Here is a 17,687-nt window from a genome sequence, read left to right as displayed (position 1 = left end):
CAAAAAAAAAGGGCCTGGGAATGTTTTCCAAAAATTATCAACAATGTTGAATGATTCTGATACATTAAACATGTGAATTCAACAACCAGGGTCAGCCTTGCCTTTCTACAAAGAAACCATTAGCCTAATGCTGATAGTATCTATGGCCAAAGAAAACACACTCAGTGCTTTTCAGATTCCCTCTATGCTGAAAACAAATCTAGAACACATGTATTTATTTGTATCAGCCTTTGGTACCTCAGTTTATAGCTTTGGGGCGATACAGAAAACAGTCAGAATGACAGCATAAATTCCATTCTCAAGTAGAGTAATACTGTGAGACAACTGGTAGCCAATCAAGGTCTCAATTTCTACTAGATAAAAATACCTGTTAAGTCTGCTGAAATAATCAAAGAAAACAACAGATAATAACTGTACTAATGGAAGGATACCTGTTCTTCACTCCCTTGCTTTGTCTTAGATTATCTTTATATCACAAGTCCCAGATCCCTCTTATTTTCTGAGTCTTGTATAGCCCAGATTGGCCTAAAACTCCAGTCATGGATAACCTTGAACTTCTGCTCCTCCTCCTCCTTCTACCTGAGTGCTGGGATTCACTCACTATCCTTTATACTAAAGAAACAGAAAATATGTATACAATGAAAACAAATGTGATTCACAGAAGAAATCTGGCTCCTATCTCAAAGTGCAGTCAAAATACCAAAACAGAGAGTGCAAAGTGACCCCCAACCCCCACCCCCTCTGAACAATTACTAAATAATGCAATAATGACTGCAAAATAAAGACCCACAGGTTGGAAACATGAACATTTTTCTTTTTTAAATAGTTTCTACAGTGCAGAGTGATAAGGCACACCATGACAACACAGCTGACCATATTTCCTTAATGGTTAAGAAGAGAAAATTTGTTTAACTTTAAAAAAAAAACATTGAAAACTTATTTTACATTTCCCCTAAATAAAGTTGAGAAAAAAGCTGTTTCTGAGATCATATATTTATTTAAAAAAATAAAATGGATTGACAAAGTTACCACATTATCTGCATGCTAGCGAGATTTCCCAAGCCCGTGAGAAACACCATTTCTTGATCGATAATAAAATCACTTCCTCAACAATGCACAGACAAAACCTTCCATCCAAATGCAAGGTCCGTATCACTGCTCTCATCTCACAAGCTAGTAAGATGAATGTGCCACAAGCTGAGCTCCTTAAAAAGAACATCTGAGAAGACCACAAACAAGGTGTTACTAAAAGATGATGATTTGTTAAAATCATAAAGCAACCATCTTTTGGCCTGCAAAAATTTTACATTAGATTCACCACCACTGGGGATGTGCTCCTATGATAGTGATATTCTAAATAATCACAAACACACGGTATTTTCCCTGCATGCTTTCTGGAGCCAAACCCTGTTTGACAACATATTCAGTTTACAGGATGAGACTTGAAATTCCCGTTCTAAACAGGACAGTTAGGGAGTGTTACCAGTGACAAAGAATGAAAGTTATATGACATTGATTATTATAAATTATATTTGTTCTTATCCACCCCCATTCTCCTTAATATGTTCAAATTCCTTCTTGCAGGAACCATGAGCTTAGTAGAACCCAGACACATCCTTAGTGATGATTAGAGTGAGCTGTAGAGGCTTTAATTCTGAAGACATGTATATGCAAGTGAGATGCAATCTGATTGCAAACACTGACACAGTAACGAATCAAATCAAAGAAAGAGAAGACCTGCAAAGAGAAGAGATTTTCGTTATTTTCAACATGTGCACAGGTCACCCTAAGCTTCCCAGAAGGACAGAAGGTGGTTTCTGACTTTCTTCTCTCCAAAGTCATCATTTAATTTCATACAGTTGAATAAATCAATTGCCTCCTGGTGTCTCCTTTATTAACTAAGGATTAACAAATCCTTCCTTAGACAGTACTATGTCAAGCTTTTTATTATTTATTTTAGTCTTTGAGACAGAGGCTGCTATAGCCTAGGCTAGCCTCAAAGTCAGTAGTTAAGGAAGATCTTCAACTCCTGACCTCCTCCCTGTCCTCCACTTCCCAAGTGCTGGGCTCTCATGCACTGCCATCATGCCTGACTTTTTAATACGGTGCTGGGGATCAAACACAAGGTTTCATTCATGCTAGGCAAGCACTTGACTATTAAGTTATAAACTCAGCACAGAATTTCAAGCTTTCTGAGGTGCATTCTCAATCACAGTTGCTCAGCTTCACGAGTGTAGCATGAAAGCAGGCACAGACAATTATAAGTGAGTTACTATGGCTGATCATAGTCTGAACTTGTTTTACATACAACCAGAAATTTGGAATTTTTAAGTCTTAATGTAGGTACGATTAGTAAGAATAACGTACATGCTGACGAACATTGACATCATAAAGAACTCTGAACACATTACAAATGTGGTTTCTGGCATTCCTAGTCATCATTATCATTCTATGATTTCTTAGGACTGGCCCACTCAAACAAAAAAACCAGGTAGCTTACAAATGACAAAATAAGACAGTACAATACATACCAGGGCAATCCAAAGTACTATATATTCATCAATGAAGCTGTTAAAATACTGGTCCAGAAACAAAAGTGCTGGACCTATGAATGCTGTGTCATGCAAATGCATTTCACTTTTCGTCATGTGTGCAACCTGAGAGAAGAAGAAAAAACCAGCAACATAGAAAATCAGTATTATGCTATTACGTGTAAATGCCAAGTTTCAAGAATGATTTAGGAATAGCTGTTAAGTTTGTAAAACTAAAACCATAATAATGTTAAAATTGTATGAGAAAGAGAATAACCATGCAACCTATGCTGGTGGAAAACACTTCTGTACAAATGTGTGTCCACAAGGAGAGCAAAGAATGTACATAAACTGAATGACCAAATTAAAGACTTGATGGGAGACTGAAAAACATAGAGCTTGAACAGTATGGAGTGTCAGGAGAGTGAAAATAGCTCCTGCACTGATAGGAAGAGATTTTTATTGCAAACTCTTGGACTACATAGGAAGCCACAGAATTAAATCCAGGTCCACAAAACCAAAATAAGATCAGTATTAAAAAAGTAAAAACTGAGGTGCTTACCACAAGCTTATTAGTGATTTTAGCCGATACAAAACCAAATGTCAGTATATAAAGACATGGATGCTTTTCAAAAAGCTGAACTGCTGACTTCTTGTAGATCATAACAGCTAACGTGATCACTGATCCAATATGCAGAAAAGGAGAAAGGACACTTGTTCCCTGTACAGAGCAGAGTTAAGAGCATTACTGCTGTCAGACACTACATGCATCTACCACAAAACACTTTTACCCCAATTTCCTGAAACCTCCCAGTGGCTGCTAGCCAACTGTAGAGTGGAAGAGCCCTGCAGTGAAGCATTAAGGCACACACAGGGCTGCGCTTGGCAAGTGTCACTCATTTTTACATAGCATGCTGTACTTTTTAAGTTCATATGTGTTGTGCCCAGATACACAAAACATGTACATTTATCAGCATATAAAAGTATGCATTAATATATATATTTTAAAGGCTTAATAGAAATCCTAAGTTGATGAATGATTACCTATATTTTAAATGAAAAACAAAGTAATGGTAAGGCACAGTCTTGGTTTAGAAATCTCTGGAAATCTTAAGGTATACTCACTGCTATGGTTGATCCATTTTTGCCAACACCACCTGTGAAGATTACACGGAAGTAATTTGTACAGGAAAATATGGTCCCTGCCACAGTACAAAGTGCAGGAAAAAGTTTCATTTGAATATTCAGCACTGGAATCTTTAATGGGTAGAGAGAAAAGACAATTAAAATATATACACATTCAACTAAGAAAATAGAACAATCAAGTACTTATTCATATTTTCAAATATTCTCTATTCCTTATAGTTAATACTAATGTAATGAAAATTTCTCTCTCTTCTCATTATGAGCAATATAACAAGTCTTAAAAGACTAGACTCACTTCTAATACAAAAACCCAACGTTATTAGTTTGTTTTCTAAGTTCAGTAAAGCTCTGTGAACGCATCTAAGGTCTGGCAACAGTGAATGAGGCTATCTTATGGAATTGTTCTCTCTCTCTGTTTTCTTCTTTCTTTCCTCTTCATTTTCTTTCTCTTTCTCTCTCTCTCTCTTTTCTTTCTTTTCCTTCCTTCCTTCCTTCCTTCCTTCCTTCCTTCCTTCCTTCCTTCCTTCCTTCCTTCCTTCCTTCCTTCCTTCCTTTCTTCCTCCCTTCCTTCCCACCTTCCTTCCTACCTTCATAGTTAGAGAGTATACAGCATGCATAACAGAGATATTTGTAAATTATATTTGAAATCAGTGCAGTTCAGAATGAAAAAGGAGAAGAGTTCTATGCAGAAAAATTCCAACTCTGAACTTTGGGATATAGCCTGCTAGTGAAAACTGAGGGCAACTGAAGTGGCATTTACAAATAAAAGAAAAATTAAAAAAAAAAAAAAAAAAAACAACCAGTCATGTATACCTAAACTGGTACAGCTTTAGAAGTATACCCCCAACTGTAATATGTAAAGCTTACTTTTCAGTAAATAATACATTGCTATAAGACTGTGATCCACTAAACATGTGATTCACTAAAATAAGGTGAGGGATTCAACTGAGTGAATTTATAATATGCATTTAATCTTGCAAGCATAGTATTCATTATTTAAAATGGAAGGCAAATTAAATGTTTGAGGTCACCAAAGAGTCTCTTCTATTTTATATCCATTCCTTTGCTTTTCTGGTTTCAAAATTTGTTGAAAGGTAAGATGAATTAAGATACACTGAAATAATTATAAGAACAAGGTTACAAAAGCTTGCAAGGCTTTGACAGGTAATGTGGTTTTACAATGAAAACATTTAAAGCAGGTCTATTTACACTATTTAAAGCAGTTATTTGCCTATATTTTAAAACAAAATAGGATATGTTTCTCTTTGTAATATAAAACTCCAATAAAATTGGGAAAACAAATCTAAAATGTCTGGATGGGGCCCATTTCTTTAAAACTCTCAAGATCTCACTTTGTTTACATAACTATATTCCCTCTTGTACAACTGCAGCTCTAAAAAGAAAAGTGGAACTTATTATTTGGATCTCAAGTCACACTAAGCAGCGGTTTAATCATCTAAATGAAACAACTCTACTTAAAGTCCAGAATTTTGTAGGACATCCCAAACTTTCCTTCTCCTTGCCTAATCCCTACATTACTGTCTTATAGTCCTATAAAATTCAAGCTTTTCAAGAGAGGAGATAATAAATAATAACGAGGCTTTGAACTACTATAGATTTTTTGTTCTGCTTCAGAAAACTAGGGACATTCCTATCTAAGTCTCATGCACCCGCCTATGACTCAATATTCTGTTCCTTTCCTACTGCCCAGTCTCCTGCCACCCCACCCTGCCTTCTTTCTCCCTCCACAGAGACAATGGGTGTTTCTGGCAAAGGAAGAAATATGGCACTTGCCTAGTAAGTGTATTACAGGGGGTCTCCATATTAGAACCAGCATATCAGTACCCTGTATATAACAATCACTCATGACACAACTAACCTGATCAAACACTATTACTTATATTTACAACTTGGGGACACTGCTTTAGGATCATAAATTTTTGTGTCCTTTAGAAGAAAGAAAAAACACAAACACTAGAGGAGCCAGGAAAACTAATACAAGGGGTGGATTACAGATTAAGCCAGAAACTTAAGACTCTGGAGCAAGGTATCTGAAACATTCCAGGGCTATCATCAATTCTGTTATATTAGCTACATCTATTAAAATGCAAGTTCAAGTGCAGGGTTTAGTTGGAATTGATTCTTAAAATTATGAATATTTATTGTGGGGGGGCAGGAGTCATGTGGAAATGGGGGTATGACCTGTGGACGCTGCCCCACCATGCGCACCCCAGCGTTTGCACTAGGTTACCAGGCTTTAGGGGCAAGTGTCGCTACTGTCTGAGCTCTCTCACGCTGGCTATGGTAGGTGGTATGTTTCTGAAGGAAGAGTCAGATTTTGCCCCCATCTGTGTGTGTGTGTGTGTGTGTTAAATTCATGTTTTGTGACAATAGAAAGAACTACCTTCCTTCTGCCTTAAACACCTTACAATGGAAAGGTAATGCACAGAAAAATGTGGGGCAAAGAGTAACATCGACTCAGGTGACCCTGTAAACCAGCACCACTGATCGACTTAAAAACAAAACAAAGCCACTTCAAATGCGTTTATCCCACACTCAGGACCAAGGAAGGTGTGCACATTTTGTCTGTTAAACCCTTCTTTCCTCTACCATCTCACTCATCATTGTCAATCCTCAAACTGTACTTTACAGAAATAGCCAAGGAACTGTCTGCAAACTCCCTTACCTCAAGGCTGCCTACAATTTCAGCAGTCTTCCAAACTTGGGAAGATTTAAGCATTCCCTTAAGTTCTAATTTCTTTTCCAATATCAGGGGAAAAAAATCATCTGGCCTTGTGACAGGCAGTGCATGTATGCACTCAAATAATATCATGTATTACAACTGATCTTAAAATGGTTAGAGTAGAAAAAGTTTTAAATTCTCAGCTCTTCTGCCAAACACAATATTTTCATTTTGTTAGATTTTGAAGATACATAGTAATTGAATAGGTTTTGTGGAAATAAAACAATGATTTTAAGAGTGGATATTTTATGTAAAGAATGTAGAAATGCTTGTTTATAAATCATAGTAATGATTTTTAAATTTATTTTAATAATGCATGCATATGTATTTTTACATGTGAATTCAGTGCCTGTGGGGGCCAGAAGAGGGTGCTAGAACCCCTGAGGCTGGAATTACAGGTGGTTATCAGCCTCCTGCTGTGGGTGCCAGAGACTGAATTTGGGTTCCTACAAGAGCAGAGCATGCTCTTAATTACTGAACCATTTCTCTAGCTTCATGTAAATTATTTTAAGTGAATTTGATGAAAATAATTACAAATGTTAACATAATTAAAATATCCATGATTTAAGCAAATTATTTAAGAGTAGAGGAACTTTTTTTAAAAAGTTCCTTTTATGTTGGGGGCTGCAGCTCAGTGGTACACTGCTTGGCTAGCAAACCCGGAGTACTTAATCCCCAGCACAGAAAAAATGCCTTTTAGTTCAAAAAGATAAATACTACAGAAAATATTCACTCCTTCAAACAATCTCCAACAATTTAGCTATAGTAGCATTTACCCAATAGTTTCAGATAAGTTCTTCAAGGATGAAGAAATATTTAATCAATGACTGCACTTAATAGAGTCAAAAGTAGGCATGCTTTTAGTCCCAGCACTGGGGAGGCAGAAGCAGGCAGATCTGAATTCAAGGCCAGCCTGGTGCAGAAAGTGAATCCAGGACAACCAGGGTTATAGAGAGAGACCCTGTTTTGAAAAACCTAGCAACCAACCAACCACCCAATCAACCAATCAAACAAACCCAAATGTAAATAACCATGAGTGAATTGCATAATTCATTTATTTACATATTTATATCCAGACCCCTACTCCTTTTCTAAGATAGCTCCAAAGGAAAGATATTTTAAGAAGAAGCAATAACAAAATTTATTTCTTGAAATGTGTTAACTTTTGTGAATTTAAGCATTCCTTTCCCAACAAAACACCTCGCCCCCCCCCCGCCCCCCAGGAAATAGCAATAATATCAACTATAACCTTTAGTAAAAACTCCATCTCTTTGGGGAAAAAAATGTGGCAAAGAATGGGTCATTCAAATATAGTAGCTGTCAATCAGTCACCTTTGCAAAGCAATGATCTTCTGGAATTAAACTTAGGAAAACATTTGCAATGTTTTTGTTTGTTTACTTTTACCATAAATATGATTGCTAAATTTATGGTAAAATTCTTATAATTTAACAAAGATTTGGAAAATAAAGCCTATTTTATGGGCAGAGGTTTTAAAAAAAGGATGTAAATTTCCTATGTGTACCCTACATAAACGTAGTAACAGGTTCTGAACCAAATATAATAATAATATATATATTCATTCCTTCCTTCATTCATTCAATAATGACCTTTTGAGCGAAGTTAAAAAAATGAGTTTGGACACTGCTAATCCTAAAATTAAAAAAAAATGCTTCAAAATTCAAAACTTGATTCTTAAATTCAGATTTTGAAACATTTTTATTTCAGATTTTCAGACTAGGAATAAGTAAATGATGATATATATTCACTCACAATTTGAAACACTTCTGGCCCCAAGCTTTTAGGATAAGGAATAATAATCTGCATACTGCTTGAGATTTTTGAGAAAAAATAATTTCACTAAGTCTCCAATTATTACAAGAAGTCGGGTTTTTCCTTTTAGTTTAATGATGCAAGCATCACGATATACAGATAATAGGTCAGGAGATCTCTTTTCCTGACATGTTCTAATCATAGTAACCATATTAATTTTGAATTTTGACTGCATGCTCTAGAAATCAAATTTTAAAATATACTAAGTCAGTTTCATAACTTTAGAAAATGTCTTTGATCTAAATCCCAAACCTGGGAGCTGAGGCCCAGGGCGCATGAGCCTGGGGAGATAAACAGTAGAACAGTCTTCAATAAGTAATCAAACAGGTGATGAGAAAAAAAGCCACCCGCCAGCGATATTAAAACATTGTATTTCTTAATTATAAGAAAAGATAGAATAAACATTTGACATTTTGTTGTGATTGTGAGTCTGGGCTAAAGAGCCCAGGCTGACAGTTCACTGTGTAACCGAGGACTTTAAACTTCTGACCTACTGCCTCTACCCCCCAAGTGCTAGGATTCTTTGACCTTTGGAAAAAGCTTGTTACATAGCTTACATATACAAATTCTACTGAAAAGGGCAAAATTATATCTGAACCAATCTATTGCTAGATACCCACTAAGAAATAAGAGTATAACATATTTTATTTAGATATATAGAATATATTTAAAATACATGTATATGTAATGTAGTTCCATGTTTAAGTTTTATTCTATAAGCCAGGTGTTAAAATTGTTTTCAAAACTTCAAGCAGAATTCTTACTTTATTAAAATTATTAAAATATTATTAAAAAATTATTAAAATACTTTTAAAATGTAGCATTTTATGTATTTTTAAGATATTCTAGAGAAAAAAATTTTAGGGTCACAAGTGAAGGTTATGTAGACTTTAGACTTTATGATATGGTTTTAGGAAAACAAATTTACTTTTTTTTCCTAAAAGGCTAACTATTTTTTTAAAGCATGAACAAAAGCAGCTCATCTATCAAAAGACAAAGGTGATAAAATTTCTCTATATTTTAGTCACAAAAACCAAGAGATGCCTACAGTGGCATCTATGGCACACAAATGCTATTGTGTACTACAGAATGATTTCAAAACTTTCCGGGCTGACTGCAAATTGTTTTTATCCTTTTATCTCTTTTGTTGAAAGCCCATTCCCTGATCAAAAGGCAATTAATGTTTGGCAATAAATACATAGGGAAGAACCTAATTTACCATTAGGAAGTGAATTGGGTGAAGGGAAAGTATTAGTAAATTTCTTTTATATTTTGAAATTAATCTGCCTTTTAAGAATTATATTAATCTTGGGTTATTAGCCATTTTTAGTACAACCATATCAAGTAACTACTAAATGGGTGGTAGTAAGCAGCAGCTAATTGGTAACTAGGGAGTACTAACTACCCTGCGCAATCTTGAACAATACTTTAGCAAACTTGTAAAGTGGAGGTGCTCTCCTTAATCCCAGAAGTTGGGAAACTAAGGAAGAAGGACAAGTTGTGTAAGGCCAGCCAGATCTATCTCCTCAGACAAAACAAAGCAAAGCAAAACAAAGCTCACACCAGAGAAGGGAGGGATCACACCAGGAACATCCGCTTTCAGTGGGGGCTTCTCACCTCACTGGCACTGCCCTAAGTGCTGGCAATAGGGGCACACAGGAACTCATTCCTGCAGTGGGTCCTATCATTACCCTACACTACAGAAGAGGACTGGACAGCTATCTATAGGCAGGAGCTAGAGTGAGGGGCAGTGGAGCCTGGATCAAACAGGCAGTCGGGTTTCAGAGCTTGTGTCTCTGGGCCACATATATTCTCTCAGAGGCTCACAGCAGGTTAAAAGGGGTCGGGTAATACATTTCAGGGCAGGAAGAAAAGGTCCTAACATTTAAAATAATCCCATAACACTGAAATAATTTTGCAGTATTTATACCTTTTTTTCCTTAGTCAGAGAAATTTACAATCTTAAATCCTAAATTTATTATTCAGCATTAAGCACATGACAGAGACCTAATAAAGTCTCCTAATAAAGGAGAAAAAGGAAAAAAAAGTGATTTGTGTCACTACTTAGCTTACTTGTCACATTACCTGTTGTTTCTTTGAACCTAAAATAGGATGTTATTAAGGACTCAGATTCTCAATGGCCTTCAAAGCACTTAGTGTACATAGGACTCCAAAGAGTATAACACTCATGTTCTAAAAAGAAACTTCCTACTCTTTGTACTAACTTTCATTCTCAGAAAACAGTAAAAATAACTTTGAACATTACCCTTTAACTGGATTGTCCTATATTAGAAACACAAGCAGAAGGTCACATGCAGTACGTAGGATACATGATGTGAACAAAATTACCATAGATTGCCAAAAAGGTGGTCCTCCAATCACTGCCAGCAAATGCATGATTATTATGAAGATTTGCACTTCAGTCACATCAATTCTGATTAGGTACAAAAAGCCAAAAGAGCAGAATTACTCAAAACACAATTTCCAGTTAATTACTTGCAAGCAAAGCAGCATTCCTCTATCATGCACAACAGAAGATAAGTTTCACATATGGAGCAAAGGGGGAAGAGGAGGTATCAAAATTTTGATATCAACAAAATCACATAAAATCCAAAGCCTTTTAAATTCAATTTGATAAATTTCAGAGCAATAAAAACCCCCCTCTCCAAAGCAAATTTCCTATAACTTAACCTTTTCCACCAAAAAGAAAAGGTATATGTGTGTATTAAATTTTGAGTAGCAAGCAGAGAATTATATTGCATAGCTACACAGTATGAAATCCTAAAGTAAGCTCTCTGCAGCAGCAACTAAAATGGTGAACTTTGACTGAAAGAAAATAAACGTATTGCCACCTAGATAAATTCATTTATTGTTCAGTGTGCTGCTGGTGTGAAAAAAAAATTCAACCAATTCTGAATTAGATTCTTACTCTCACTAGGTTAACTATCCTCACATTCAGGAAAGATGATTGAAAGCAGCTGAGTACGAGCTTTGAGACTATTGGAGATGACCAGATGGTCAGGAAGAGACAGTGCAAAGGAAGGGAGGTGTGGGGAGCGGGCAAGAGAAATTAGGAGCCTGAAAGCCTGAAGAAGAAGAAAAAAAGGTGTGTGGAGGGGGAGAACCTGGGCAAAAAGATGGAGGAACAGTGCCTCCATGGGCACCGCTGTCCTCCCGCACACGAGCGCTTCCCATAAGCTTGGGCAGGCATTCTTTTCTTAGATTATGGGATCCAAACACTCTAAGGGAAAGAAATTATTCTACAGGCTCACTCTTTACAAGATTATTCGTTATAGAAGTAGCTATGACAGAAAAAACTTAAATTCCCTAATGAACGTGTGGGGACCTAAGCCCTACAGTGCTTAGCTTTTCTGGTGGCACAGCAGCACCCTAAGTATTGAAATGGCGAAGTATCAGATATTAAGCGAAGAACGAGTTCCAGAATGTCCATGGCCTACGTTGTGTGTGGGGGGCGGGAAACTAATAAAGACTAATATTAGTTTCCTTTTGCTTTTACCAGTAATTGCACAATGCATTTCTGGAAGTACATCTGAAACTAAGGAAAGTGTTGCCTATTTGGAAAGGACGTGCAGACTGCGAGGCAGCTGGGGAGTAAGGGTATTTCCCACTCTACACTTTTTTTATGGTGTTAGTTTTCTAACAAGGTGGATACTTTATTAACTATAAAAAACTAAGAAAAGTCAAGTATCAACAGCAAGGAGGTTCAGTTTGTGCAGAACAAAGCCCCATTTATACAATTGATACTTAAAGCAGGTAATCCACATGAACTTAGGATATGTAAGTTCTCACACACAGAAGTGATTGGCTTGAAATCAGTCCTTTCAAAATCAAAACTATTGACCTTTATTTGCTGGTAAATGATTTTTAAATAAATGCATAGTTGGCAGCAAATAGTAATGGAATCATTTTGATATACACATTTATTGAAAAAAAGCTGTACTGAAGTAAGCTAAAAAGAGTCTGTAGAGCTGACCTGTGAGTGGTGACGCCAATAGGGGAATTACACTCAGTAGCAGACTCAGAGGACTAAGCAGGTAGGTGTGTCAAAGATGACCGGTTCTGTCGTGGGTGAAGGGTAGACATCTTACATTTTGCTGGACATATGAAGTTGCCTTTTGGAAGGGGAAGGGCCAGAAGTATAGAATTACAAAATTAAAATGAAAAAAGCTCACACACTTAATCTTTGTACTGTGGATGAGTTTGAGAGGGAAAGGAAACAGGAAAGCTCTTTAACATATCAAAGTAGGGAGTCTAAGACAAATTCTAGAAGATTTTCTAAACTATTCAGCTACTGTTCCTGTACATGGTAGAGAGGGCCAAGGAAAACTTAGCAGTTGGTAGAGAGGTGTTTTTTTCTTTTTAATTACTTACTAAATTAAGAACAAATGTGTGAACTCCCTTCATAAAAACTGCCTACCATTGCTCCTGGAAGGATTAGACACAATGTAGTACAAAAGTGTCCAAAGGATTGTGAGCTAAAGGAAGCAGGCAGCAGATGACAGCAATAAATAACAGCTACTGATGGTGTTAAAGAGATAGCCAGTTACACAGCAGTCTACTATGCCACCATCCAAGGAAATCTCTCAGTGTGGGCTTTTTACACTGACTATGCTTGAAAGACCTCTATCTAGAAGGGGTATTTGTCTAAGTAGCAATCTGAGATTTCTGTGATCAGTGTTTGTTTGTTTTTAAGGTTTGTCCTATTTGTGTATAATCTTTGTGTATAATTGGATAATGTGTGCACACCTGTAGACAGGTGTGTGTGTGTGTGTGTGTGTGTGTGCAAAGGCCAGAAGATGGCTTTAGACTCTGTTACTTATTGAATCACAGGCCTTTTTTCATGCCTGGGTTGTCACATGGGTGCTGAGAGTAAGTGCTCTTAACTAACTACTTAGCCACTGCTCTAGGTCACTCAAACATTTTTTCATTATTATTTTCAAAATGGAGACAAAAGGTAATAATGTTCCCGAATTAATGGCTAGTCTTCAAAAACAAGGACAATAACCATCACTTAAGAAAAAGCATCCTTGAAGATAGTAATCTATAGCATAACTGCACCTAAAACAAAGATTTATTAATATAAAATTAAAAACAAGTTTCTGTTGCATTAGTTTGCTATAGTCTAAAGCTTCAGAGGGGGAAATATTTTTTCTTTATCTTTGAAGATGGTTTGAGATCTTTACTTTATTACAATTAATACCTTATCTGTATTTATTTAAAACAATTTGCTATTTCTAAGGGTATAGCCAGGAGAGCAAACCAGGCATGGTGACACTGGCCTGTATTCTGTAGGCTTAAGCATTAGGACGGCAAGTTCAAGGCCAGCCATCACAGGCTATATAGCCAGACACTGATGTAAAGAGAACACAATGCCCTTAAAGGAATCTGAGCCATTTTAACCTCTAAATAAGGGAGCAGTGAGTTCTTTAGCTGACATGAAAATCTCTGGGGCCACCAAACACTACAGGTTGGCAGCTTATAAAACTCCCTATCAGGACAGTTATTACACCAGAGAAAGAAAATGACCTTTACAAGGGATAAAGTGTAATAACCCAAACTATTTAAGTTTGCTAAACTAAAGGAAATTTCCTCTTACTACAGTGCTGGGCATAAATCCAGGGCCTAACACAGTAGGACGAACACTCCATCATTAAGGTACAACCCAGTCCCTATTTTCCACATTTCCCTTTCAGTCTCATCTTCCACAGAGACAGCAAATGCACAAATGCATTTGGTTTGAGTTTTAATTCAATTTGTAATGAGGGATACCAAGCGATCCACAAGAGATGGTAATAATTCTCATCGTCTTTTCTTAACACATATCCCCCTCTAAGATAAAATAATCTAATCTGCCTTTCTTTTACAGGTGTCATAAATACTTTTAATGCTTGTAGCTAATTTGTAGGTATAACTATTTCTATTACAGATAAATACTAAATATAAGTGTTTTGTAACTTGGGCTTGCTATTAGCATGCTTAACATATGCAGTAGGTATAAATTCACAGTAGACTCATGAGTTTACATTAACAAAAACAAGCTTTTCCCTTAAAAATCAACTTGACAGACTCATATTCATATGAACCATATTCAATGATTAGAGTATTATTAACTACAGATTTGTTTGTAAATGAATGTGACAGTCAAATGCTATGGGTGAGATGCAGTGTTAAGGGACTGGAAAGATCAGTTGAGGTATTTTACTTTCTACCCTCGATAAGGGGCAAATGGTATATGACAAGCTTTGATTAATACTAGATAATGTTAACCATACAGCTCAATGATAACTAAAGTATTTTTAATTCAAATACTATATACAGAGAAAAAGATCTGCTCAGTTTTTAAATAAGCAGACATACTAACAACAGGACTACGTGAGTGTGGTTCCTCAGATTTTCTGAGAAAATAAAAAGAGAAAGCCCACGGAAAACTGTAAACAGAGACAAATTTAGCCAAAGTCCTCTGAAGCAGAGGAACTGGGGTAGGCCCAGACTTAAGGGGCAGCCTTAGGAACAAAAGAACCAAGGGTCTTCTCAGTTCATTTAGCATCATCAGTAGGCAGTTAAAGAATTGCTGTCCTATTGAAGAACTTTGTACAGTATAGGAAGTTGCTAAAGCTTTAAAATAAAGATTCTCTATATGTCATATATAGTGCATTATATGTTTTTAATACTTTCCATCTTTACAGCTACCCTAGGAGGTGAGAACATTATGATTTTATATATGTGGAAACTCTACAGTGACTTTTCCAAAGTGACAGAGAATGTAGTGTGAACTTGATAAGTGAGGAGAGTGTTGTGCTTATGCCTTTCTGAAACTCTTTAAATTTTCAATCCATCAATCACTTGGGATGTTTGTCCGATGTTTATATTTTTTACTATCACCTCAGGGTGATGTTTCTGTAGCACAATTTTAGCAAACACTGCTAGTATACAGTACACAATAGAGGACAGTCTAAAGGCTAGTAAGTTCATTTAGAAAAAAAAATAGTACCAATTTTTCTAAAGTGTTTTTCCTCCACTTTGAAAAAACTAAATGAACATACTTAGTGATTTAATTTCTGTTATTAAAATCACTGACTACTAAATAAAGATCAAGTATGACAAACTAATAACCACAAGGAGGAAAATAAATCTTTAAAAGTACCTATAAAATTGAAAACATCATATCTGGAAAAATTAAAGCATAATTAAACAATGTTAATCATATTTAAATGTATTAGTTTTCAAAAGCATTTTAGCACAGCACACAGGACTCTGGTGCTGGGACCCAAGTCATGGCTTTGGGTATGCTAGGCAAATACTCAACCGCTGAGTTAAATTCTGAATCAAATGTCATTTCATTTTCCTAAAAATAAAAACAATATGGAAGTAAATAATGTTGCCTCTTTTCTGATTGTTAGTCTCATCGATAATATAGGTTATTGGTTAGCCATAAGCAATGATAACTGAACCATCAAAACCAATTTGTCTAGACAATTACAATGAGCATAAAGCTAAGGTCTTCGGTGAGAAAAGGGTGAAGGAGGCAGAGTGAAGTCTAAATAATTATGCAAACACATTGTAAACTCAAGTTAAAAACGGCTTTTGTTTTGCTCCTGGAACCTACTAATATATGTTTCAGAACTCTCCATGTCCCAAGGATGTTTTGTTTCCATGAGTATCCTTGCTCCCTAATTAACTGGGTTTAGATTGCTGTAATGTGCTTTAAACAAAGTACTCTGCTGACAAAGTGGAAGAGAGGTAATGTACCCTTGATAGTCAGAATGACTTATCAGCTTTTCATATGAACAAATGTTCTCCAATATTCTTGAATGAAAAAATAGGATGAATGTAAGTTCTAGTCCTGTTTGTAAATAAACTTTCCTGTTATAGTTTAAGGGATTCTGAATTACCTGACCAGGGAAATATTTCCTAAAAGTCACAATGTCAAAACTACAATTCTAACATGAGAGGGAAAAAAAAACAAACCCAAATATCAGCAGATAGTGGTTCACTAGGGAAATATACAACTGTTGGGGGAAAAGGAGAAAGGGAAGGCATTCAAAGAATGGCTATAGTAACAAAGGAGCTGAGGGTAATTTCAAAATCAAAAGAGAGGAAAACGTTAGAAGAAACAGACTTGAGACTAGAAGAGTCTAGCCTCTAGCTTAAGTTTGTGGAGTTATTTTGTTTTACTTTGTTTACACTAAGATTATTGTTAATCCAAGCAGAACTACAATAGTGAAAGGACATGCTAAGAAGTTAAGAAAGTAAGCATAATGTTTCCTAAATGAATATGGAGCTCAATTATGCAAAAAACAAAAAACTCTGCTTGCTGTTTCCAAATAGCAATATATGTATATGTAAACAATCAATCAGCACATATAATTTCTTTCATATATATGTATATATATATATGAAAGAAAAGATAAATATGATAAAGGATAAAAATGGTGGAAAGGTGTTTGTTTAAAAAAAAAATCACATATATTGCCAAAAATGTTAAATACTACAGGTAAGTGGAGACAAAATTGCTATCCACATCAGAGTCGGAAATTTGTGAAAAGTTTTGTTTTATATATATATATAGGGTGGATTTTTATTGCCCTATTATTTTAAAATCAATTATTTTCTAATAACATTTCTCTGTAAAATACCACCAGAAACATTTGAATTTCCATTTCTTCAATTATTCTGTGCATGACAAAGGTGCTGTCTTAATTGAATTCACGCCATTGTTCATTAGGCTGCATTAATATTCTAGCAGTTACCGTGAAGTTCCAGAACCAAGGCCCCACGGTTCCTGAGAGAAGCTGGAATAATATAATTAGGATCTGGGACTCTGTAACATCGAATCTATGTATAAGGAAACAAACATTTCAAAATAACTTTACTCAGATATTTTTCTAATGAGCCCTATTAAAACAGGTAGCAAAAACTAGACTTCAAAGGAAGCATTCTGTTTAAAAAGACATTCATACTAAATGACACAATTTATGAGCTCTTATCCTTGTGCATACACAAATATTTCTTATTCAAATAACATTAGTAGTTTAAAAGATTGAACTGTAATACACTAAAATGACTTGTAAGTAGGCGCTTAGAAATATTAGTACTAAGAATATAGTCAATTACTGACAAGTGGCAAATGTTACTTGCTATGCAGTTTCATTACATCAAAGGTCCCTCTAGTAATATAAAGCATCCAGACCATCTTGTAGATAGATAGCTACATTCCTAGCTCTTCTGAAAGTTTCATTTTTACCTCTGAGTTGAAATAGAGATACCTAAAAAATACATTTGATTTGAATCTACTACATTATTTAATGAGATATAAAGAGCTTTAAATAATGGTTTGTTATACGGAAGCTATTCATTTTTTCCCAGTATCACACTCAGTTTTGGGGATCAAACCAAGATCTTTCCTTGTGCACAT

At 35.7% G+C, this 17,687-nt stretch overlaps 1 protein-coding gene across 4 annotated transcripts in view; it reads right to left on the bottom strand.

The window, feature by feature from the left end:
• Positions 1–975: 975 nt before the first annotated feature.
• The window catches only part of Cept1 (choline/ethanolamine phosphotransferase 1), a 44,953-nt gene continuing 28,241 nt past the window's right edge, over positions 976–17,687 (bottom strand). For all 4 annotated transcript variants that reach the window (XM_052179521.1, XM_052179518.1, XM_052179519.1 and 1 more), the window contains exons 5-9: positions 10,601–10,685; positions 3,657–3,788; positions 3,094–3,252; positions 2,532–2,657; positions 976–1,737 (exon numbers count right to left, since the gene is read on the bottom strand). In XM_052179521.1, coding sequence (XP_052035481.1) covers positions 1,618–1,737; positions 2,532–2,657; positions 3,094–3,252; positions 3,657–3,788; positions 10,601–10,685 — 622 coding nt within the window. In that variant the 3' untranslated portion in view covers positions 976–1,617. The remainder of the gene's footprint in view (positions 1,738–2,531; positions 2,658–3,093; positions 3,253–3,656; positions 3,789–10,600; positions 10,686–17,687) is intronic.

The sequence above is a fragment of the Apodemus sylvaticus genome, chromosome 4, assembly GCF_947179515.1.
Source record: "Apodemus sylvaticus chromosome 4, mApoSyl1.1, whole genome shotgun sequence".
Lineage (NCBI taxonomy): Eukaryota > Metazoa > Chordata > Mammalia > Rodentia > Muridae > Apodemus > Apodemus sylvaticus.
This window is presented reverse-complemented; position numbering and strand designations above follow the sequence as displayed.